The sequence below is a fragment of the Oncorhynchus nerka genome, linkage group LG4 (assembly GCF_034236695.1).
Source record: "Oncorhynchus nerka isolate Pitt River linkage group LG4, Oner_Uvic_2.0, whole genome shotgun sequence".
Lineage (NCBI taxonomy): Eukaryota > Metazoa > Chordata > Actinopteri > Salmoniformes > Salmonidae > Oncorhynchus > Oncorhynchus nerka.
The window spans coordinates 9,752,179-9,777,312 of NC_088399.1; the positions used below are offsets into that span (position 1 = coordinate 9,752,179).

General features: G+C 41.8%; 2 protein-coding genes across 2 annotated transcripts in view; both read left to right on the forward strand.

The window, feature by feature from the left end:
* Nucleotides 1-21,045, forward strand: part of slc27a6 (solute carrier family 27 member 6) — a 40,099-nt gene extending 19,054 nt beyond the window's left edge. Inside the window, exons 6-10 of the mRNA XM_029646249.2 lie at nucleotides 10,022-10,112; nucleotides 12,603-12,801; nucleotides 13,800-13,897; nucleotides 14,555-14,685; nucleotides 18,123-21,045. Of these exons, the coding sequence (XP_029502109.2) occupies nucleotides 10,022-10,112; nucleotides 12,603-12,801; nucleotides 13,800-13,897; nucleotides 14,555-14,685; nucleotides 18,123-18,299 (696 nt within the window). The 3' untranslated portion in view covers nucleotides 18,300-21,045. The remainder of the gene's footprint in view (nucleotides 1-10,021; nucleotides 10,113-12,602; nucleotides 12,802-13,799; nucleotides 13,898-14,554; nucleotides 14,686-18,122) is intronic.
* Nucleotides 21,046-24,164: 3,119 nt separating this feature from the next.
* isoc1 (isochorismatase domain containing 1) overlaps nucleotides 24,165-25,134 on the forward strand; it is a 32,010-nt gene continuing 31,040 nt past the window's right edge. The window contains exon 1 of the mRNA XM_065017209.1: nucleotides 24,165-24,469. Coding sequence (XP_064873281.1) covers nucleotides 24,206-24,469 — 264 coding nt within the window. The 5' untranslated portion in view covers nucleotides 24,165-24,205. The remainder of the gene's footprint in view (nucleotides 24,470-25,134) is intronic.

Consider the following 25,134-nt stretch of genomic DNA (forward strand, 5'->3'; position numbering starts at 1 on the left):
GGGTTCTTGGTCACCTCCCTGACCAAGGCCCTTATCCCCCATTTGCTCAGTTTGGCTGGGTGGCCAGCTCTAGGAAGAGTCTTGGTGATTCCAAACTTCTTTCATTTAAGAATGGAGGCCACTGTGCTCTTGGGGACCTTCATTGATGCAGAAATGTTTTGGTACCCTTCCCCAGATCTGTGCCTCGACACAATCCTGTCTCGGAGCTCTACGGACAATTCCTTCGACCTCATGGCTTGGTTTTTGCCCCGACATGCACTGTGAACTGTGGGACCTTATACAGACAGGTGTGTGCCTTTCTAAATCATGTCCAATCAATTGAATTTACCACAGGTGGGACTCCAATCAAGTTGTAGAAACACCTCAAAGATGATCAATGGAAACCGGATCCACCTGAGCTCAATGTCAAGTCTCTTAGCAAAGATTTTATTTTTAATACATTTGCAAAAAATGTCTAAACCTGTTTTCACTTTGTCATTATGGGGTATTGTGAGTATGGTAGATTGAGGATTTCTTCCTTCATTTTAGAATAAGATAAAATGTGAAAGAAATCAAGGGGTCTGAATACTTCCAGAAGGCACTTTTTTGTGTGTGTGTGGTGTGTGTATCTTTGGTCTGTATATCTTTGGTCTGTTGTCTGTATCTGTGTCAGACACGCCACAGTCACACTATCTGTGTCAATGTGTGCTGTGCTTCTGGCACTCATCCAACAAGGATCAAAGATTACTGGGTTTACTCTGAGGTGAGCCATATTAGTTTAAAACATGCCTGACTTCTCCCTAAGCGCCCTTAATGCTCTCTCCCCTCCACACTGTAGAGAGAGAGAGCGGAGTCGGTATTGTCTGAAACATGGGCTCAGTTCAAATACAAATAGAAAAGCCTTTCTTCCTTCCTTCCTTCAAGGTAATCACTGAAGACCTGATTGAATTGAACTGCATTTAATTAACACAATCAATGTAGTTTAGCTGAGGATCAGGGTTTCCGTCAAAGTAGGAAGGATGGACCATTCTGGTATTTGAGGGCATTGTTATTTCACTGTCTGCAAATAATTAAATTATTTCAAACCAAACCAGGTAAATTGATTCTCAAGCCTTTCTGTAACGTGATTTATTCGAAAGCATGAAAACAAGAGACCACTGCAGCCCTCAAGGAATAGACTTCTGTGTCACTGTTTTAAACCATTAAACATCACATAACAATGGTTACGACACGTAACACAGATTAACTAGCACTGCCCATCTTTACTGGTCATTGAGTCCACTGAAGTAACGCAGATCTCTGGGTAGACGAGGACTTAAAAGGTACAGAAATCGCTACACCATTTCCTGGTTTCAAAAATTCTAATAGTTCGCCTAATTCCAGTTTATGTGACAAAACGAGCAGTCATTGTGTAGGGAATCATTGTACCATCTAATCATTGTACCATCTAATCATTGTACCATCTAATCATTGTACCATCTAATCATTGTACCATCTAAGTACATCTTAAGCTGTACTGTATATTGTGAGGTGTATATATAGTGACATGTAGTAAACACACTATAGATATTTTAGCATTCATATTTTAGTATTACTAGCATACCCGTTGACATTCAAGCTTTCATAGCTTGATGTTTATGTAGTGTCCATATAAACTGTATATGTAGTCGTTTATTATGTAAAGTCTGTTCGATGCAGTAAAAATGTAAAAGGTGGAGGCTCCCCCAAAAAGGTGCACTATGTGTAAATCGCTCCACCATTTCCTGGTTGCTCAAATTTGAATAGTTTGTGTAATTTCAGTTTATGTAACAAAACAAGCAGTCATTGTGTAGAGAATCATTGTACCATATAAACCGCTGTGAAATATATTTTACATAACCTTTTCAGACGTTTGAAGCTGGTGTACAAAACCGAAAGTAAAAGACTCAAAAACAAAACTTATGAACGGGAAGCATAGAAATATAACAGATCTACCTCTTCTTAGACTTGCTTTCAATGAGAGTGACAGATCTATAATTCAGATTCTACGTGAATTTGGTTGGGTCCCACAAAAAGTTACATATAATTTTTTGGAATGTACTTAATAAAAAAAGAACATGGCTACCTGACTTCACCTTGGTGTTCTTAGACTGCTAAGACTAGCCAGCTTGATAAAGAATAGGTTAAGTAATGCTGCATTAGGTAGGCATTGTAATCACTGTTACATCTCAGGGGGCATTTGAGGTGACAAAGAAAACCTATAGGGAGAGGAGATCAATGGTGCAGAGTGCTGGAGTTTGAATGTAAACGTCATGTTGCAGAGACGAGAAAGGAATCTCCTATACGCATTTAGATTCAATGCAAGTTGAATTGAGCAGTACTGTATTAGCTACTGTATTAGCTACTGTACTAGCTACTGTACTAGCTACTGTACTAGCTACTGTACTAGCTACTGTATTAGCTACTCCTAGTCTCCTACATAAGTTTTTGCTCTTTCAATTGGAATATTTGTCACACCTTGCACATGTTCAGTTTGTGTAACTTATTGTGTGTGGCGGTGGAACCTAATTATTATTGAGAAGTCAGGAGGGGGTTGGTGGCCAGAGCAAGGATTGAACCGACAATCCTATGCTTAGTAGGCCAATGCTCAACCGACTACGCCACCAGAATCGGGAACATACTTTCTGACGTACTCTGATTTAAACAACATGGCAGCTGAAGTACCCTCCTGCACATTGACATAGTAAGGGCTGTATGCCAACACGAAATTATATATATATATATACTCTGTACATCTGTCATTATAAGTACTAGTAGAGTGGGGTAAGAGTACTTAGGATTAATCTTACCTTAATCTTAAATGAACTATTCTTAGGCTGGTCTCACTACTCAAGCCTCTTGACCCAGAAACCAACCTACAAAACCTTTTTAAGTTTACAAAACAAGATTGTGATTTACACCCATTGTGATTTTTATCAAACAGCTTGTGAATGCTGTAGTTAGTCTAGTATCTATAATTCTGTTATTTGGCGTCCGTCGGGATTGATTGTTACTGCCCTGGTCCTTTGGTTATCTTGCATTCAGTATGTTATCATATTTCATCATATTATTCTGATTTGCATTCTAACCAGAAGACAATATAGTATTTAATTGGCAATTATTAGAATTGTAAATCTCATATGAAGACAAAACCCTGAGTGTACAAAACATTAAGAACACCTTCCTAATATTAAGTTGTACCCCTTTATGCCCTCAGAACAGCCTCAATTCTTCGGGGCATGGGACTCTACAAGGTGTCGAAAGTGTTCCACAGGGATGCTGGCCCACGTAGACTCCAATGCCCTCCCACAGTTGTGTCAAGTTGGCTGGATGTCCTTGGGGTGGTGGACCATTCTAGATACACACAGGAAACTGTTGAGCGTGAAAAACCCATCAACGTTGTAGTTCTTGAAACAAAAAAATGCACATATAGATTACCTTCAGGAAGTATTCACACCCACATGAATGTCTTAACGTATTACATTTAGATTTGTTTTTGTCACTGGCCTATACACAATACCCTATAATGTGTTTTGATAAAAAATTTTTTACAAATGTATTAAAAATAAAGCAGGAATGTCTTGTCAATAAGTATTCTCCTAAACTTATTTAAGCTTGCCATAAGAAAAGGAGGTTGAAAACTTAATGACTCGAGACATTTAAGCTTTTTATTTCTTGGTACAATCTTGTCTAAATTCAGGTAAGTACACATGTAAATGAGGATGTGTGTCCCAAATGGCACCCTATTCCCTATATAGTGCACTACTTTTGACCAGAGCCCTGTAGGCCGTGGTCAAAAGGAGTGGACTACGTAAGGAAAAGGGTGTCATTTGCAAAACAGACAATGATGTGTAATGAGTACGCTAGGAGTCGGAAAGAAAGTACAGGGAGTGAATTTAATAATGAATGAAACATTGAACAAAACGAGAAACACGAGTAGCGTACGGACATGAAACACAGAATTAATAACACCTGGGGAAAGAACCAAAGGGATCGACAGATATAGGGGAGGAAATCAGAAAGATTATGGAGTCCAGGTGAGTCTCATGAAGTGCAGGTGCGCGCAATGATAGCGGCAGGTGCGCGTAATGATAGCGGCAGGTGCGCGTAATGATAGCGACAGGTGCGCGTAATGATAGCGACAGGTGCGCGTAATGATAGCGGCAGGTCCGCGTAATGATAGCGGCAGGTCCGCGTAATGATAGCGGCAGGTGCGCGCAATGAAAGTGGCAGGTGCGCGCAATGATAGTGGCAGGTGCGCGCAATGATAGTGGCAGGTGCGCGCAATGATAGTGGCAGGTGCGCGCAATGATAGTGGCAGGTGCGCGCAATGGTAGTGGCAGGTGCGCGCAATGATAGCGGCAGGTGCGCGCAATGATAGCGGCAGGTGCGCGCAATGATAGCGGCAGGTGCGCGCAATGATAGCGGCAGGTGCGCGCAATGATAGCGGCAGGTGCGCGCAATGATAGCGGCAGGTGCGCGTAATGACAGCGACAGGTGCGCGTAACGATAGTGGCAGGTGTGCGTAATGGTGCGTGAACTTGCAACGTCGAGCGCCGGGGAGCGAGAGTAGAAGTGACATGATGTTAGTTTTGCTGACAGTTTTGTTTATCCTCCCTTACTGCGGAATGTGTGACTGCGGAATGTGTGACTGAGGAATGTCTTCTTCTTTACATTTTAAGTGACATTTTTAATGCATAACCTTTTATTAGAAGGGTACCTACATAGGGACTTTAATGCATTCATAAACCATAAGTAATGCATTTATAAACAGTACATCAGCATAAGGTGTTACCCTGAAAGTATTACCCATTTATTCACGTTTACTCTGCTTGTTTCAATTACTATTTCTGTGCTTACTGATCCCTCAGAGACTTCCCTATGGTCCTGGTCAAAAGTAGTGCGCTATGTAGGGAATAGGGTGCCATTTGGGATGCTGCTGCCTTCTGGGAATGAATGTCTGGTTTTGAGTTTTCTCTAAAAGGAAGTCGCAGAGTCCAACCTGTTTTGCTAAACCTACACAGTGTAGCTTTGTGTGCCAGACCCCATCTTTCCATTTAAACTAACTAACAGTACTGGAAAACATTTCTTGGAAAACTCAAAAATGTGCAGTATTCATTGCGTTACACTGCCAAAGTGTTTGTTGTTGTTGTTGATAACCAAAGGAGTTTATGGATTTGAGTCAGGGGAGAGGTTATGCAATGGGTTAATCCACATATTTTATACCATAGGCTACACATTGCAATAGGGGTGATATGAAGGTGGTGTGTGTGTGTGTGTGTGTGAAAAGGTGTGTGTGTGTGAGAGTGGTTTTCAATGCTTAAGAAACTAACATGCCTGGAGGTGTGTGTGTGTGTACAGATTCCCTGGAGTGAAAGGTATTCATTGTGTCTGTGTTGTGCATCAACAATACTGTACTTCTGTTTTTGATGCATTGAAAACCACTCTCACACACACACACACCTTTTCACACACACACACACACCACCTTCATATCACCCCTATTGCAACAACAGGAAGATACTTGATTAAATCAGATTTTGTAGAACTATTGAACATCGAAAGAATTGAACAAATCGAAAGAAAGGGAGCATTTGATACCTTTTGTGACGATTCTTTTTAATTCCACAAGGGATTTAAAAAAAACACATTTTTTAGCTGTTAGATGGGAATGTGCGCTCCCACAAGACATACGTTATTTCTCAAGAATACTGACTTTCTATGGAAATGGCCTTGTGCAATGGCCTATACAGTAATGATGTACGGAAGGAATGCTTTCAACCAGGGGTTGGAACCTGTTCAAATCAAATTTTATTTGTCACATACACATGGTTAGATGATGTTAGTGCGAGTGTAGCGAAATGCTTGTGCTTCTAGTTCCGACAATGCAGTAATAACCAACAAGTAATCTAACTAACAATTCCAAAACTACTGTCTTATACACAGTGTGAGGGGATAAAGAATATGTACATAAAGATATATGAATGAGTGATGGTACAGAGCAGCATAGGCAAGATACAGTAGATGGTATCGAGTACAGTATATACATATGAGATGAGTATGTAAACAAAGTGGCATAGTTAAAGTGGCTAGTGATACATGTATTACGTAAGGATGCAGTAGATGATATAGAGTACAGTATATACGTATGCATATGAGATGAATAATGTAGGGTATGTAACATTATATTAGGTAGCATTGTTTAAAGTGGCTAGTGATATATTTACATCATTTCCCATCAATTCCCATTATTAAAGTGGCTGGAGTTGAGTCAGTGTCAGTGTGTTGGCAGCAGCCACTCAATGTTAGTGGTGGCTGTTTAACAGTCTGATGGCCTTGAGATGTTTTTCAGTCTCTCGGTCCCAGCTTTGATGCACCTGTACTGACCTCGCCTTCTGGATGATAGCGGGGTGAACAGGCAGTGGCTCAGGTGGTTGTTTTCCTTGATGATCTTTATGGCCTTCCTGTAACATCGGGTGGTGTAGGTGTCCTGGAGGGCAGGTAGTTTGCCCCCGGTGATGCGTTGTGCAGACCTCACTACCCTCTGGAGAGCCTTACGGTTGTGGGCGGAGCAGTTGCCGTACCAGGCGGTGATACAGCCCGCCAGGATGCTCTCGATTGTGCATCTGTAGAAGTTTGTGAGTGCTTTTGGTGACAAGCCAAATTTCTTCAGCCTCCTGAGGTTGAAGAGGCGCTGCTGCGCCTTCTTCACGATGCTGTCTGTGTGAGTGGACCAATTCAGTTTGTCTGTGATGTGTATGCCGAGGAACTTAAAACTTACTACCCTCTCCACTACTGTTCCATCGATGTGGATAGGGGTGTTCCCTCTGCTGTTTCCTGAAGTCCACAATCATCTCCTTAGTTTTGTTGACGTTGAGTGTGAGGTTATTTTCCTGACACCACACTCCGAGGGCCCTCACCTCCTCCCTGTAGGCCGTCTCGTCGTTGTTGGTAATCAAGCCTACCACTGTTGTGTCGTCCGCAAACTTGATGATTGAGTTGGAGGCGTGCGTGGCCACGCAGTCGTGGGTGAACAGGGAGTACAGGAGAGGGCTCAGAACGCACCCTTGTGGGGCCCCAGTGTTGAGGATCAGCGGGGTGGAGATGTTGTTGCCTACCCTCACCACCTGGGGGCGGCCCGTCAGGAAGTCCAGTACCCAGTTGCACAGGGCGGGGTCGAGACCCAGTGTCTCGAGCTTGATGACGAGCTTGGAGGGTACTATGGTGTTGAATGCCGAGCTGTAGTTGATGAACAGCATTCTCACATAGGTATTCCTCTTGTCCAGATGGGTTAGTGCAGTGTGGTTGAGATTGCATCGTCTGTGGACCTATTTGGGCGGTAAGCAAATTGGAGTGGGTGGTCTAGGGTGTCAGGTAGGGTGGAGGTGATATGGTCCTTGACTAGTCTCTCAAAGCACTTCATGATGACGGAAGTGAGTGCTACGGGGCGGTAGTCGTTTAGCTCAGTTACCTTAGCTTTCTTGGGAACAGGAACAATGGTGGCCCTCTTGAAGCATGTGGGAACAGCAGACTGGTATAGGGATTGATTGAATATGTCCGTAAACACACCGGCCAGCTGGTCTGCGCATGCTCTGAGGGCGCCGCTGGGGATGCCGTCTGGGCCTGCAGCCTTGCGAGAGTTAACACGTTTAAATGTCTTACTCACCTCGGCTGCAGTGAAGGAGAGTCCGCATGTTTTCGTTGCAGGCCGTGTCAGTGGCACTGTATTGTCCTCAAAGCGGGCAAAAAAGTTATTTAGTCTGCCTGGGAGCAAGACATCCTGGTCCGTGACTGGGCTGGTTTTCTTCTTGTAGTCCGTGATTGACTGTAGACCCTGCCACATACCTCTTGTGTCTGAGCCGTTGAATTGAGATTCTACTTTGTCTCTATACTGACGCTTAGCTTGTTTGATAGCCTTGCGGAGGGAATAGCTGCACTGTTTGTATTCGGTCATGTTACCAGTCACCTTGCCCTGATTAAAAGCAGTGGTTCGCGCTTTCAGTTTCACGCGAATGCTGCCATCAATCCACGGTTTCTGGTTAGGGAATGTTTTAATCGTTGCTATGGGAACGACATCTTCAACGCACGTTCTAATGAACTCGCACATCGAATCAGCGTATTCGTCAATGTTGTTATCTTACGCAATACGAAACATATCCCAGTCCACGTGATGGAAGCAGTCTTGGAGTGTGGAGTCAGCTTGGTCGGACCAGCGTTGGACAGACCTCAGCGTGGGAGCTTCTTGTTTTAGTTTCTGTCTGTAGGCAGGGATCAACAAAATGGAGTCGTGGTCAGCTTTTCCGAAAGGAGGGCGGGGCAGGGCCTTATATGCGTCGCGGAAGTTAGAGTAACAATGATCCAAGGTTTTTCCACCCCTGGTTGTGCAATCGATATGCTGATAAAATTTAGGGAGTCTTGTTTTCAGTTTAGCCTTGTTAAAATCCCCAGCTACAATGAATGCAGCCTCCGGATAAATGGATTCCAGTTTGCAAAGAGTCAAATAAAGTTAGTTCAGAGCCATCAATGTGTCTGCTTGGGGGGGAATATATACGGCTGTGATTATAATCGAAGAGAATTCTCTTGGTAGATAATGCGGTCGACATTTGATTGTGAGGAATTCTAAATCAGGTGAACAGAAGGATTTGAGTTCCTGTATGTTTCTTTCATCACACCATGTCTCGTTAGCCATAAGGCATATGGGAACAGTTCAGGAAACAGGACAATAACATTTTATTTTTTTCTTCCAAAGAACAGAACCAGAACTACGAATGAAGGTGATCTATACTGTTCCGGAACAGAATCGTTATTTTATGAGCATGGTTGGGGTACATTCCAGGGCATTTTTTTCCCCCTCCAGTCTCATTAAAAAAAACTGCAACAAAGCGTTTATGTAAAGCCCTCACTGTCACTCAAACGTATTCCAGTGACTACCTACCTGGCAGTTGGACGTGTGTGTGTGTGTGTGTGTGTGTGCGCTACCTTCCCCTGCCCCTGAAGTATGCATAGTCTACTGTAGCTACTAATGTTACAGGCCTGATTCAGAGATTTTTAGAGAACAATGAATTATCTTTTTCAATGCTAGGTAAGGAAACTGTAGTTATCACGTTTCACATTGGATTTATTCATTACGAAAAGGTAAGACGTGTTTTAATTTGAGTTCTGGTGTCGCTCTGCACGAGCTTGTTAGTTAGCTAGCTAGTTAGCTAACTCTGGTCCTGCACTCAAACTCTAGGTGGCATTATGTCTAATGTATTGGAACTGAGTCAAGGTCAAGGGCTAGCTCTGGTCCAACGTTAGGTAGCTCTGGTCCAACGTTAGGTAGCTCTGGTCCAACGTTAGGTGGCTCTGGTCCAACGTTAGGTGGCTCTGGTCCAACGTTAGGTGGCTCTGGTCCAACGTTAGGTGGCTCTGGTCCAACGTTAGGTGGCTCTGGTCCAACGTTAGGTGGCTCTGGTCCAACGTTAGGTGGCTCTGGTCCAACGTTAGGTGGCTCTGGTCCAACGTTAGGTGGCTCTGGTCCAAAGTTAGGTAAGCCAAGTCTCTGAAGATCAAACATCTTCATAGAGCCGTTCCTCCGTAGGTATATTTCTGTGCGTCTAATTCAGATAACACCTGTCATAACAACGAGATGCCCAGCGCTCTCCTCACCCGCAAAATTTGTCGCATCTCGCACCCTACACTACACTTGTCTGTCCGATGCAGGTTCATAGCTTGCCCACTCCGTAGCAAGCGGCTCTATCAATTGGTGAAGTAATTTAATGTTGATTTCATAGGTTTAAAAAAAATAACAGAAAGGGACGATATAAATCCTTACTTTAATGGTACTGTTCAGAACTAAATGATTGGGAAAATAACCTGTTTAGAACAAACCCTAATAGGTTGAATGCATGATGTCATGTGACCAGAGACCCTTTGCTTAATGGCTTAAATACAGATATATATCTTACTAATGCCCTATTGCCCACAACTCAAATGAATTATAATGTAGTCCTTTGTATGTTTATTTTTCTTTCCTTTCTTGCAGCTCCTCTTCAAGTATGACCTGGTAAGGTATGACATGGTACGAGATGAGCCGGTCAGGAACAGCCAGGGCTTCTGTCAACACGTTAACAAGGGTAATAACTCAAACAGTAGTAGTACACGTTGTTGTTGGTGTTGTTATTATTATGTTTTAGTAGTAGTACACGTTGTTATTATTATGTTGTAGTAGTAGTACACGTTGTTGTTGTTGTTATTATTATGTTTTAGTAGTAGTAGTACACGTTGGTGTTGTTATTATTATGTTTTAGTAGTAGTAGTACACGTTGTTGTTATTATGTTTTAGTAGTAGTACGTTGTTGTTGTTATTATGTTTTAGTAGTAGTACACGTTGTTGTTGTTATTATTATGTTTTAGTAGTAGTACACGTTGTTGTTATTATTATTATTATTATGTTTTAGTAGTAGTAGTACACGTTGGTGTTGGTGTTATTATGTTGTAGTAGTAGTACACGTTGTTGGTGTTATTATTATGTTTTAGTAGTAGTACACGTTGTTGTTGTTGTTGTTGTTATTATTATGTTTTAGTAGTAGTAGTACACGTTGGTGTTGGTGTTATTATGTTGTAGTAGTAGTACACGTTGTTGTTGTTGTTGTTGTTATTATTATGTTTTAGTAGTAGTAGTACACGTTGTTGTTGGTGTTATTATGTTGTAGTAGTAGTACACGTTGTTGTTATTATTATGTTTTAGTAGTAGTAGTACACGTTGGTGTTGGTGTTATTATGTTGTAGTAGTAGTAGTACACGTTGTTGTTGTTGTTGTTGTTATTATTATGTTTTAGTAGTAGTAGTACACGTTGTTGTTGGTGTTATTATGTTGTAGTAGTAGTACACGTTGTTGGTGTTGTTATTATTATGTTGTAGTAGTAGTAGTACACGTTGTTGTTGGTGTTGTTATTATTATGTTGTAGTAGTAGTACACGTTGGTGTTGGTGTTGTTATTATTATGTTTTAGTAGTAGTAGTACACGTTGGTGTTGGTGTTGTTATTATTATGTTTTAGTAGTAGTAGTACACGTTGTTGTTGTTGTTGTTGTTATTATGTTTTAGTAGTAGTACACGTTGGTGGTTGTGGTGTTTTAGTAGTAGTACACGTTGTTGTTGGTGTTGTAGTAGTAGTACTGTTTTCATTGGTTGCTCACAGTTGTATACTGAATTGTACTCCAATTTACAATCATAGATTTTATTATCCCATAATGGGGAAATTGGTTTGCCGCTGTTGTAGAAACAAACATAACAACATTGGTTCACGTCAGGCCTGTTTGTAACCAAAACACTTGAAACGCATTTGTGAAGGCATTGTTGTCGCCAGAGTATGGTTGGGGTGTGGTGATTGGATGGAATTGAGATGGGAGAAATGTTGTTTTTAGTAGGTAATTGATTGACGGACCCTGTCAGTATGTTCAGACTTTTCTGTTGGACTGGGCAGCAAAAAATGTAACAAAAACCAATCGATATTTCCACCATGCATTGAGAGACGTTGGGTTGGCTAATGGCTGCTTTTTTTGGTGCTTTTGATAATTACACCCATATGGAAAAATATGTCAATATATCAAATGGCCTCCTTCTCAAGCACTCTCCTAAAAATGAAGGATATTGTGCTATAGGCATCCATGCTGTGCTATAGGCATCCATGCTGTGCTATAGGCATTCATGCTGTGCTATAGGCATTCATGCTGTGCTATAGGCATTCATGCTGTGCTATTGTGCTATAGGTATTCATGCTGTGCTATAGGCATCCATGCTGTGCTATTGGCATTCATGCTGTGCTATAAGCATTCATGCTGTGCTATAAGCATTCATGCTGTGCTATAGGCATCCATGCTGTGCTATAGGCATCCATGCTGTGCTATAGGCATCCATGCTGTGCTATAGGCATTCATGCTGTGCTATAGGCATTCATGCTGTGCTATAGGCATTCATGCTGTGCTATAGGCATTCATGCTGTGCTATAGGCATTCATGCTGTGCTATAGGCATCCATGCTGTGCTATAGGCATTCATGCTGTGCTATAGGCATCCATGCTGTGCTATAGGCATCCATGCTGTGCTATAGGCATCCATGCTGTGCTATAGGCATTCATGCTGTGCTATTGTGCTATAGGCATTCATGCTGTGCTATTGTGCTATTGTGCTATTGGCATTCATGCTGTGCTATAGACATTCATGCTGTGCTATAAGCATTCATGCTGTGCTATAGGCATTCATGTTGTGCTATAGGGATTCATGCTGTGCTATAGGCATTCATGTTGTGCTATAGGCATTCATGTTGTGCTATAGGCATTCATGTTGTGCTATAGGCATTCATGCTGTGCTATAGGCATTCATGTTGTGCTATAGGCATTCATGTTGTGCTATAGGCATTCATGCTGTGCTATGGGCATTCATGCTGTGCTATAGGCATTCATGCTGTGCTATAGGCCAATGTTGAACTGCGCTGCCGACTCTAGAATGTCAGGTCACATGGTTAGGAACAACTTCATGTGGGAATGATGGCAGACATTTAGAAAATTCTGACCAAACGATTCTGACCAAACGATACTTTCCCCTTTGTGTGTCTTCTCCCTAGGTGAGACGGGTCTTCTCTTGTCCAAGATTGGCGCCTCCAGTCCCTTCTTTGGCTACGCGGGGAGCAAACAGCTGACCGAGAAGAAGTTGATGAGGAACGTGTTCGTGAAGGGAGACGCGTACTTCAACACTGGAGACCTCATGGCTGAAGATGCTGAGGACTTTATCTGTTTCAAGGACCGAGTGGGGGACACTTTCAGGTAGAGAATCTGAATTAACATGACCATGTTTTATCTGGGTTATTGTAATAGTTTACTCGCCTCGTGACCCAGTGGGCAAAATTTGGTTGAAGTGAGATGTAAATTTCAAAACAGTTTTGTCGTTGAAATTACAGTATAAGGGCCTTGCGGGTGGCGCAGTTGTTAAGGGCGCTGTACTGCAGCGCCAGCTGTGCCATCAGAGTCCCTGGGTTCGCGCCCAGGCTCTGTCGTGACCGGCCGCGACCGGGAGGTCCGTGGGGCGACGCACAATTGGCCTAGCGTCGCCCGGGTTAGGGAGGGCTTGGTCGGTAGGGATGTCCTTGTCTCATCGCGCACCAGCGACTCCTGTGGCGGGCCGGGCGCAGTGAGCGCTAACCAAGGTTGCCAGGTACACAGTGTTTCCTCCGACACATTGGTGCGGCTGGCTTCCGGGTTGGATGTGCGCTGTGTTAAGAAGCAGTGCGGCTTGGTTGGGTTGTGTATCGGAGGACGCATGACTTTCAACCTTCGTCTCTCCCGAGCCCGTACGGGAGTTGTAGCGATGAGACAAGATAGTAGCTACTACAACAATTGGATACCACAAAATTGGGGAGAAAAAGGGGTAAAAATTCACACAAAAAAGAAAAGAAAAAGGAATTACAGTATATAACTTCCACCAGTTTTGCTCACTGGGAAAGTGGACGTCATCTCATTGAGTTAAGACGAGCAGGACAACTGATGGCACACGTGTGTTGAATGAACATGGTAAAGATAAAGTTACTCTCTCAGAATTACAGTACTGTATGTCATAATATGACTGACTTTACATAATGTCATGACAGCTCATGACTGCTCAGTTCATCATACAAATATATGGGTGTGGGGGGGGGGGGGGGGGGTGCCTCCTTTCTGACCAATGAGGTAATATTGAAAATACTTCAGTTAATTTAGGGGACTTGTTTTCACTCACTCTTAGAGACAAACGTTCCCAGCCTCTTTTTGATGATTTCTGATTTCAGGTGGAAGGGTGAAAACGTGGCAACAACAGAAGTGACGGAGGTGCTCGGACTGGTAGACTTTATCCAAGAGGCCAATGTCTATGGGGTGGAGATTCCAGGTACAGATGTCCTGTCTGTGTGTGTACATGTTTGTGTCTATGTGTGGTGTACGTGTCTCTATCTCTGTCTGTGTACATGTTTGTGTCTATGTGTGGTGTCCTGTCTCTGTGTGTCTCTATCTCTGTCTGTGTGCATGTTTGTGTCTATGTGTGGTGTATGTGTCTGTCTGTGTACATGTTTGTGTCTATGTGTGGTGTACGTGTCTCTGTCTGTGTGTCTGTGTGTGTGTGTGTACATGTTTGTGTCTATGTGTGGTGTACGTGTCTGTCTGTGTGTGATCCCATTGCTATGCTTCTGCTTCATCAATCACACTGTGGTGGCATGAAAGACCTTGTGTTTGCAGAATAATTGTCCCCATTTGAGATTAATGATTTATGTAATGTTTCCAATTAGACCATGCCACACAGTGGAAGATGTCATGGACTGTGTCCCAAATGGCACCATATTCCCTATATAGTGCACGACCTTATAGGCCTTGGTCAAAAGTAGTGCACTATATAAGGAATAGCATGCCATATGGGTCTCACTGTGCTCCCTGCCTAGAACTGAAGTGAAAGGCCTTTTGTCACGTCCATCTTGAATGAGCCACCCGTAATGAAAGGGGGTGAAATTGGAGTAACGCGAAGTGACTAATGGGGCACCATTTGTATTCACAGGAAATGAGGGAAGAGCCGGAATGGCCGCCATCATCGTGAGGCCTGAATGTGAGTTTAGCGGGAAGAAGCTATTTGACCACGTCCTCAATGATCTACCAGGCTATGCTCGTCCTCTCTTCATAAGGCTTCAGGTAAGGAACGTTTGACACACTGACTTCCTTGACATGATCTGATGGCAATTTTCTAATGTTCACTTTTTCCAGTGTTTTGACTTGTGGACTCTGTTTTTAAAATGTTTACTTAAGCTTCTCTTACCAAGGGTAGGACAGTAATTGGACAGGAATGAATAGATCATAGTTTGCTTATCTGTAAGGGATGTCAATGATTGATTGTAAAAGCGCTAAGAAATACTTTGTTATAGTGGTGGCCTCTTCTGGTCACATGTGTAGACTACACCACTGACAGGTCAATGTCATTGTAGAGAACGTTCCATTTTTAAATTGTATTTATTATGGATCCCCATTAGCTGCTGCCAGTAGTACTGTGCGTCTCCCATCGTCTGTTCTGGACTTGGGGACTGTGAAGAGACGTCTTGTGGGGTATGCATGGGTGTCTGAGCTGTGTGCCAGTAGTTTTAGACAGACACCTCGGTGCATTCAACATGTGTAAAAGTAAATAAAAGTAGTGATGAAGTCAATCTCTCCTCCACTTTCAGCCAGGAGAGATTGACGTGCATATTATTAATATTAGCCCTCTGTGTACATCCAAGGGCCAGCCGTGCTGCCCTGTTCTGAGCCAATTGCAAAGTCCTTTTTTGTGACACCTGACCACACGACTGAACAGTAGTCAAGGTGCGACAAAACTAGCGTCTGTAGGACCTGCATTGTTGATAGAGTTGTTAAAAAGGCAGAGCATTGCATTATTATAGACAGTCTTCTCCACATCTTAGCTACTACTGCATCAGTATGTTTTGACAATGACAGTTTACAATCTAATGTTACTCCAAGCAGTTTAGTCATCTCAATTTCCACATGATTTATTACAAGATTTAGTTGGGGTTTAGTGAGTGTTTTGTTCCAATTACAATGCTTTTAGTTTTAGAAATATTTAGGTCTAACTTATTCCTTGCCACCCACTCTGAAACTAACTGCAGCTCTTTGTTGAGTGTTGTAGTCATTTCAGTCGCTGTGGTAGCTGATGTGTATAGTGTTGAGTCATCCGCATACATAGAAACTCTGGTTTTACTCAGTCAGTGGCACGTCGTTAGTAAAAAAAATCAAAAGCAAGGGGCCTAAACAGCTACCCTGGGGAATTCCTGATTCTAACTGGATTATATTTGATAGGCTTCCATTAAAGTACACCCTCTGTGTTCTGTTAGACAAGTATCTCTTGATCCACGTTATAGCAGGGAGTGTAAAGCCATAACACATATGTTTTTCCAGCAGCAGACTATGATCAATAATGTCAAAGGCTGCACGGAAGTCTAACAAGATAGCCCCCACAATAATTTTATAATCAATTTATCTCAGCCAATCATTAGTTATTTGTGTAAGTGCTGTGCTTGTTGAGTGTCCTTCCCTATAAGTGCTGTGCTTGTTGAGTGTCCTTCCCTATAAGTGCTATGCTTGTTGAGTGTCCTTCCCTATAAGTGCTGTGCTTGTTGAGTGTCCTTCCCTATAAGTGCTGTGCTTGTTGAGTGTCTCTTCCCTATAAGTGCTGTGCTTGTTGAGTGTCCTTCCCTATAAGTGCTGTGCTTGTTGAATGTCCTTCCCTATAAGTGCTGTGCTTGTTGAATGTCCTTCCCTATAAGTGCTGTGCTTGTTGAGTGTCTCTTCCCTATAAGTGCTGTGCTTGTTGAGTGTCCTTCCCTATAAGTGCTGTGCTTGTTGAGTGTCCTTCCCTATAAGTGCTGTGCTTGTTGAATGTCCTTCCCTATAAGTGCTGTGCTTGTTGAATGTCCTTCCCTATAAGTGCTGTGCTTGTTGAGTGTCCTTCCCTATAAGCTGAAAGTCTGTTGTCAATTTGTTTACTGTGAAATAGCATTGTATCTGGTCCATTTTTTCCAAAAGTTTACTAAGGGTTGGTAACAGGCTGATTGGTTGGTTATTTGAGCCAGTAAAGGGGGCTTTATTATTCTTGGGTAGCGGAATGACTTTAGCTTCCCTCCAGGCCTGAGGGCACACACTTTCTAGTAGGCTTAGATCGAATATGTGGCAAATAGGAGTGGCAATATCATATCTGCTATTATCCTCAGTCATTTTCATCTAGATTCTCAGACCCTGGTGGCTTGTCTTTGTTTTTAGACATGAATTTTTTCACCTCTTCCACACCGACTTTACGGAATTCAAAAGTACAGTTCTTGTCTTTCATAATTTGGTCCGATATACTTGGATGTGTAGTGTCAGCGTTTGTTGCTGGCATGTCATCCCTAAGTTTGCTTATATTGCCAATGAAAAAGTAATTAAAGTAGTTTGCAATATCAGTGGGCTTTGTGATGAATGAGCCTTCTGATTCAATAATTGAAGGAACCGAGTTGCTTTTTTCCCCAAAATTTCATTTAAGGTGTCGCAAAGCTTTTTTCTATCATTCTTTATGTAATTTAACTTTTGTTTCATAGTGTAGTTTAACATTTAGTTTAGTCACATGATTTCTTAATTTGCAGTACGTTTGCCAATCAGTTGGGCTGCCAGACTTATTTGCCATACCTTTTGCCTCATCCCTCTCAACAAAATCATTTTTCAATTCCTCATCAATCCAAGGGTACTGAACAGTTTTTAGTCATTTTCTTAATGGGTGCTGCTTATTAGTAACTGGAATAAGCAATTTCATAAATGCGTCAAGTGCAGCTTCCTCATTACACACCACAGACCAGCAAATATTCTTTACATCATCAACATATGAATCACTACAAAACTTCTTGTATGACCTCTTAAACACTATATTAGGCCCAGCGTCTGGAACCTTGGTTTTCCTAGTGGGTAGCTTGATGATAGCCAGTCAATATTTAAATCAGCCAGAAAATATACTTCATGCAGATCTTACCAGGGTTAGGGTCAATTCCATTTAAATTCAGGAAGTAAACTGAAATTCTGATTACATTTCTTGTAATTGAAGGATTCAAGGTTTTGACGGGTTGTATAGTTAAGCTTTTATGTAAATATTCTTCTGCGGTTTGGTTTGTGTAATCTATGTGGACATTCTGCATTTTGATTATCAACAGATGAATATGTCAGAGTTTTTGAATAATGCTTGCCAAGTTGTCAAATAATTATTTTAGCATAAAGTGTAATTGTACAATTTTAGATTGTGAAAGTTAACTTCTGTTTGGGTCATTGACAAAATAATCCTACAAACAGAGAATACAGATCAGAATATGGAATATTGGGGCGGCAGGGTAGCCTAGTGGTTAGAGTGATGGACTAGTATCAGGAAGGTTGCAAGTTCAAACCCCCGAGCTGACAAGGTACAAATCTGTCATTCTGCCCCTGAACAGGCAGTTAACCCACTGTTCCTAGGCCGTCATTGAAAATAAGAATTTGTTCTTAACTGACTTGCCTAGTTAAATAAAGGTTAAATAAAAAAAAATAAAAATGAAAGTACCATCACATCTTCTACTTCTATGTTGTAGGAATCAATGGAGATGACGGGAACCTTCAAGCAGCAGAAATTCAATCTAGTGGAGAGCGGATTCAACCCTTCAACAATCTGCGGCCCTCTCTATTTCCTGGATTTCTCCGAGAAAAGCTACGTTCCCCTCACGAACACGCTGTACAGCAGCATTTTGGCTGGCGAGCGGAAGCTATAGTGGTTAACCGTAGCTAAAACCACCAACCCATTTGGTTCACTGAGACGGTGGCAGCATAGTTGTGCCGTTTCGAAGAGGGACCGAAAGTCCGTCAATTGGGTCTATTCCTAATTGTGTATAATGTCTGAAATTGTCTCGTATGAGTGGTCGGGATCAACAGAGTGGGTTAATGATGAATGGAGGGGGGTCAGTCTTATATTGATGGAGGTGTAAATTGTGCCTCATCTGATTTTTTTATTTTTTACTAAAAGAAATCGCTGTTTTCCTCTCTGGTTTCCAGATCTATTGTCAAGACAGTTCAGCTAAATTGACTTGAGACCAGTGAACCTCGACAATCAGCACTTCCACTGTCCGTCTGTGCCATTTTAATTTGCGGATGGGGTGTCATAAAGTGTCACTAGTTCCTTGTTGAAATGAAGACGAATGGCAGACTAAATAGAGGCGTCGTGTGTTTTGAGGCACCGATGACCATATTCTGGCCACCCAAAATTCTTCGTTCTGACCTACTACACTAACCAACGTAGATATGAACTTTTAATATCAGAAACGCTTTGCTACAAATTGTAGTAATTATTTTTTAAAATTTAAATGTAATTTATTTTATACATGTAGTTAAGGCTCATAATTTAAACCAAAGCAGGTGTGCTTCGCATAAGTACATTAGTTAGGTGTCGTCCAGTAACTGTGTTGAGATAGTACAGTCCACTGACACAGCACTAGTTTATTAAGGGCATCATGCACTAGGTCTTGTTTTCAACAGTTTGCCAGTTAGTCATTACCATCTTGTGTTACTCTTGAGATGTAACCAGACCCAGGTCCAAGTAGTCTTTATTTCCTTACTTGTACTTTTCAATCTGTTCCAGTGGTTCCGTTGTACGACCACCTCAAGAAAACAAGTACTATTTGAACCCGGGGGTCTGAATGTGATGCAAAGTGATTATATTTACTGTCAAATGACAGCTGAGAAGTTTGTCAGGGATTCTTTTAAGGGTCCAATTCAGTCAAACCAGTGTTAATGCCTTATCCCCTCAATAAAATAACAATGTGGTTCTGGTACTGTAAAATACTAGCCCGAGGGCCATTCTGTTGGTGCTATCATGCCAACTCCTTGTCAGCCAATGTCATGCCAATACTTGTCATATTTGACTTGCAATGGAGTTGGCAAGAGCACAAACAGGTCTGAGACCAGGCTATAGAAGGAGACAACAGATCTGGGACCAGGCTACAGGAGGAGACAACAGATCTGGGACCAGGCTATAGAAGGAGACAACGGGTCTGAGACCAGGCTAGTAAAAAAACAAGCAAGCCACCTCTTATAAGTAGATGCTCCTAGCTTTGTAATTAGGCATCTGGGTAGTTGGCCTCATTTATGCAGTATCTCTACTTACTAAGGCATGTTTGAGGCTAAGGCATGTTTGAGGCTAAGGCAGGTTTGACTGAATTCAGCCCTTTGTTTAAGAGTTTTCTATGTATAGGTATTGTTAATTTGTACAGCTATTTGAACTATGTTTTGGTGAAGAAGACTATAGTTTACAATGTCAAATGTTGAATTCATTGAGATGATAAAGTCACTATGATTAATCTAGCTAGGACTATAATATAATAATTTTCATATAATTTAAGCACAATGAATGACTGCAATGAAGTTAATTTGCGCAGTGTAAAATCAGCGATTTTTAGGTTGACTGATACCTCTTGTTTTACTTTCCTGTTTGGAAACAAACACATTTATTTCACTTTGATTATTTAAAATGTTCAATATTTCGTCAAATGGTGTTTTTAACAGCATTTGCTGTTTATCATTTTAATTTGATAGTATTTAATTTGGGTGAATGTGTGTCCAGTGCTTGTGTGCCAGATACATTAACACTTTCAAATTTCAGAGTTATATGGACCACCATTTTCAACTTTTCCTTCAGACACTTATAGTGATACTAGTGCCACCAGATTCAATTTCCTTATACAAATTCAATAGGATTCAATTTCCTTATACAAATTCAATAGGATTCAATTTCCTTATACAAATTCAATAGGATTCAATTTCCTTATACAAATTCAATAGGATTCAATTTCCTTATACGAATTCAAAATTATTCAATTCAGATTCAATTTCTGGTGTTATTTGTTATCTTTGCTTTTACCCGACACCCATCTTTCCAAAAGGGAAAATATGCCTGTACATTTTCCATTAACAGCTAGGGTCTTAGGGCTACAACAGTAAATAGAGTGATCTGACAGTCCTGGTAATGTCTGTGTAAAAGCTATAAAGCTATAACACTACTTAACGCTGACAGTTATGTTGAATGCATTACGATGTGGTTTATAATGCATTGTAAAACATGTTATAATCATGTATTACCTCATAATGATCATCTCAAATTTCAGTCAGTTGTAAAACATGATACATAGAGAGACGTATTACAGGCTTTTAAAACAAGACTGATGCTTTCTTACAACAGGTATTAAAGCGTTGTAGCTGCTTCAAGTGGTACTAGTTATACCACCTGTTGTGTTGATTCTCTCAGGGTACTTTTACTGTGTGCACTGGGAAGATCTTGCAAGCTGTAGGGTTTTTAACCCATTGAGGTCCAACAGTATATGTACTGTATTTGTGTTTTCCATTGTCATCATTGAAGCCTTCATTAACAGTTTTTTTAGAACACATATTTAGCCTAGCTGATTATGGGAATAGTCTGTGCCATTGTGAATATGATATGGAGGAATTATTAAAAAATGTAAAAAATGACGAGTGTGTGGATTTACCTGTACTGTGATTATTAGTAATGTGTTTTATTTTATTTTTTTATGTAGAACTGTGGTTAGCACATTTATTTCGAAACAGATGACATCATTTTAGGGCCCACAATAACTATTTAATCTCTTTTTCGTTTTGTTAGTCTTCATTGAATCAAACATGGTTAGCTAAATTTAGCCTGGTCAAATGTGCTCTTGCCAATTACATTGCTGTCATTGTTTTGGCATGACCGCACAAACAGACTGGTACTCAGACTATAGAAAATGACCAAGTGGCCTGAAGTATGACAATCTGTACCGAAGCGTCTTGATATGGGCTAGCCTATTCACTGATTGGTTGAATATTAGCGGTGGCAGACAGACCGCAGATAAACACGCAGACAATACACTTTCATCAACCCAGATTAGAGAATGGAACGGTCATAGAAGACAGATTAGAGAATGGAACGGTCATAGAAGACCGAACAGCACTTCTTAATTTGAAGTTTTTTAGAACACTGCATAAGGTGTAAATGTTTACCCTAGTGACCAGTGTTTCCCAACTCCAGTCCTCCAGTAACCCCAACAGTACACATTATGTAGGGCAGTGTTTCCCAACTCCAGTCCTCCAGTAACCCCAACAGAACACATTATGTAGGGCAGTGTTTCCCAGTCCTCCAGTAACCCCAACAGTACACATTATGTAGGGCAGTGTTTCCCAGTCCTCCAGTAACCCCAACAGTACACATTATGTAGGGCAGTGTTTCCCAACTCCAGTCCTCCAGTAACCCCAACAGCACACATTATGTAGGGCAGTGTTTCCCAGTCCTCCAGTAACCCCAACAGTACACATTATGTAGGGCAGTGTTTCCCAACTCCAGTAACCCCAACAGCACACATTATGTAGGGCAGTGTTTCCCAGTCCTCCAGTAACCCCAACAGTACACATTATGTAGGGCAGTGTTTCCCAGTCCTCCAGTAACCCCAACAGTACACATTATGTAGGGCAGTGTTTCCCAACTCCAGTCCTCCAGTAACCCCAACAGTACACATTATGTAGGGCAGTGTTTCCCAACTCCAGTCCTCCAGTAACCCCAACAGTACACATTATGTAGGGCAGTGTTTCCCAGTCCTCCAGTAACCCCAACAGTACACATTATGTAGGGCAGTGTTTGTCCTTTACACAGGGCAGTGTTTCCTCCAGTAACCCCAACAGTACACATTATGTAGGGCAGTGTTTCCCAACTCCAGTCCTCCAGTAACCCCAACAGTACACCTCCAGTAACCCCAACAGTACACATTATGTAGGGCAGTGTTTCCCAACTCCAGTGTTTCCCAACTCCAGTCCTCCAGTAACCCAACAACAGTGTTTCCCAACTCCAGTCCTCCAACCCCAACAGTACACATTATGTAGGGCAGTGTTTCCCAACTCCAGTCCTCCAGTAACCCCAACAGTACACATTATGTAGGGCAGTGTTTCCAAAGTCCTCCAGTAACCCCAACAGTACACATTATGTAGGGCAGTGTTTCCCAACTCCAGTAACCCCAACAGTACACATTATGTAGGGCAGTGTTTCCCAACTCCAGTCCTCCAGTAACCCCAACAGTACACATTATGTAGGGCAGTGTTTCCCAGTCCTCCAGTAACCCCAACAGTACACATTATGTAGGGCAGTGTTTCCCAACTCCAGTCCTCCAGTAACCCAACAGTACACATTATGTACACATTATAACAGTACACATTATGTAGGGCAGTGTTTCCCAACCCAGTCCTCCAGTAACCCCAACAGTACACATTATGTAGGGCAGTGTTTCCCAACCCAGTCCTCCAGTAACCCCAACAGTACACATTATGTAGGGCAGTGTTTCCCAACTCCAGTCCTCCAGTAACCCCAACAGTACACATTATGTAGGGCAGTGTTTCCCAACTCCAGTCCTCCAGTAACCCCAACAGTACACATTATGTAGGGCAGTGTTTCCCAACTCCAGTAACCCCAACAGTACACATTATGTAGGGCAGTGTTTCCCAACTCCAGTCCTCCAGTAACCCCAACATTAGTACACATTACACATTATGTAGGGCAGTGTTTCCCAACTCCAGTCCTCCAGTAACCCCAACAGTACACATTATGTAGGGCAGTGTTTCCCAACTCCAGTAACCCCAACTCCAGTAACCCCAACCCCAACAGTACACATTATGTAGGGCAGTGTTTCCCAACTCCAGTCCTCCAGTAACCCCAACAGTACACATTATGTAGGGCAGTGTTTCCCAACTCCAGTCCTCCAGTAACCCCAACAGTACACATTATGTAGGGCAGTGTTTCCCAACTCCAGTAACCCCAACAGTACACATTATGTAGGGCAGTGTTTCCCAACTCCAGTCCTCCAGTAACCCCAACAGTACACATTATGTAGGGCAGTGTTTCCCAACTCCAGTAACCCCAACAGTACACATTATGTAGGGCAGTGTTTCCCAACTCCAGTCCTCCAGTAACCCCAACAGAACACATTATGTAGGGCAGTGTTTCCCAACTCCAGTAACCCCAACAGTACACATTATGTAGGGCAGTGTTTCCCAGTCCTCCAGTAACCCCAACAGTACACATTATGTAGGGCAGTGTTTCCCAACTCCAGTCCTCCAGTAACCCCAACAGTACACATTATGTAGGGCAGTGTTTCCCAACTCCAGTCCTCCAGTAACCCCAACAGAACACATTTTTGTTGTAACCCTGGACAAGCAACCTGCTTTAATTTATCAACTAATCATCAAGCCGTCAATGAGTTGGATTAAAAATACAATGAATTGTGTTAATTAAAATTATCCTCTTGGGAAATGGTTAGATATTACTGTGAGCCTACAATAATGTCACATGCAAATTCAGATAAAATTCAACTCTAATTTTGAGGAAGGAAAATAAAATTAAAGGAAAACATTCGATAACTCAATAGTATAAGGTTGAGAAGTTTGAGCCATATTCAGCGCAAGAGGACAACATAATAACACAACGTCGCAGATAGAAATGGAATGTATAGGCCTGACACTGGGCTACTCTTCCGGTCTACAATACAGACCTATCTGTTCTACCTATCGCTTTTCTAGATTCTGCACAGTTGTGCCCTCTCTGAATGACCCACGTGTCTGTACGCATTCACACGACACAGCTCCTGGAATCATGGCGGACGGTCACAGCAACAACAATCATGTCCCTGTTTTGCTTTCATTTTCGGCGTTTTCGCGGCCGTCCTCTGTGCCTGTTGGTTCTGGATATGAAGTGCTCATTCAAAAGTTTTTGTCAATCTACGGACGCCAGATTGACCTCCATCGTAAATTCATGATTCAATTGTATTCGGACGACTGGGCACAGTACATTGATTTGCCGAAAGGATTCATCATATCTGAGAAATGCAAGCTACGATTTGTGCCTTTGGAAACGGATGTAAGATTCTACCGTTTCGTTTTTTCATTGCAAATGTTGTATATAATGATGCACATTATCGCCACAAAACCTACTAGTTTACAGTACTTTGACCAATTGAATTGGTTTCATAGAGACAGAGTTGAAAACGGTTCACCACAATACTTTGTAGCTTGGCCTACTTGTCAGTGTAGCTTGGCCTACTTGTCAGTCATACGGTCGCTGTCACAAAAATGCCCAATTTCTTGTAGGCTACATGTTTGTTCCAAAATGGTAAAGAGAAATAATAGCTATCATCCAACATTCATTACAGTATTTAATTTAGGTTGCCATATTTCATATTTATTAAATGTATATTGAATTAGTTTACATAATTAGAAAGTCTACTGTACAGTAGGTGTTAGTGACGAGAGATGCTTGGAAATGATCAACTTGGTGTAATTATTTAACGTAATTTTTCTACTGTAAAAATCGTAGCCTTGGAGTCTACTAATATAACTTTCTACATAAGTTACTGTATAAGGGAAATTAATCATTTTATTTAGCTACAGTAGGCTATTTTACCAATACACCCTATTTAGTGTGAACTGGCCAAAACAAACGTAGACTTGTAATCATTATCACTATGTATATGTGTATCACTAATACAGTAGTAGCCTGAGCTAAATAATCATACAAAATGCATA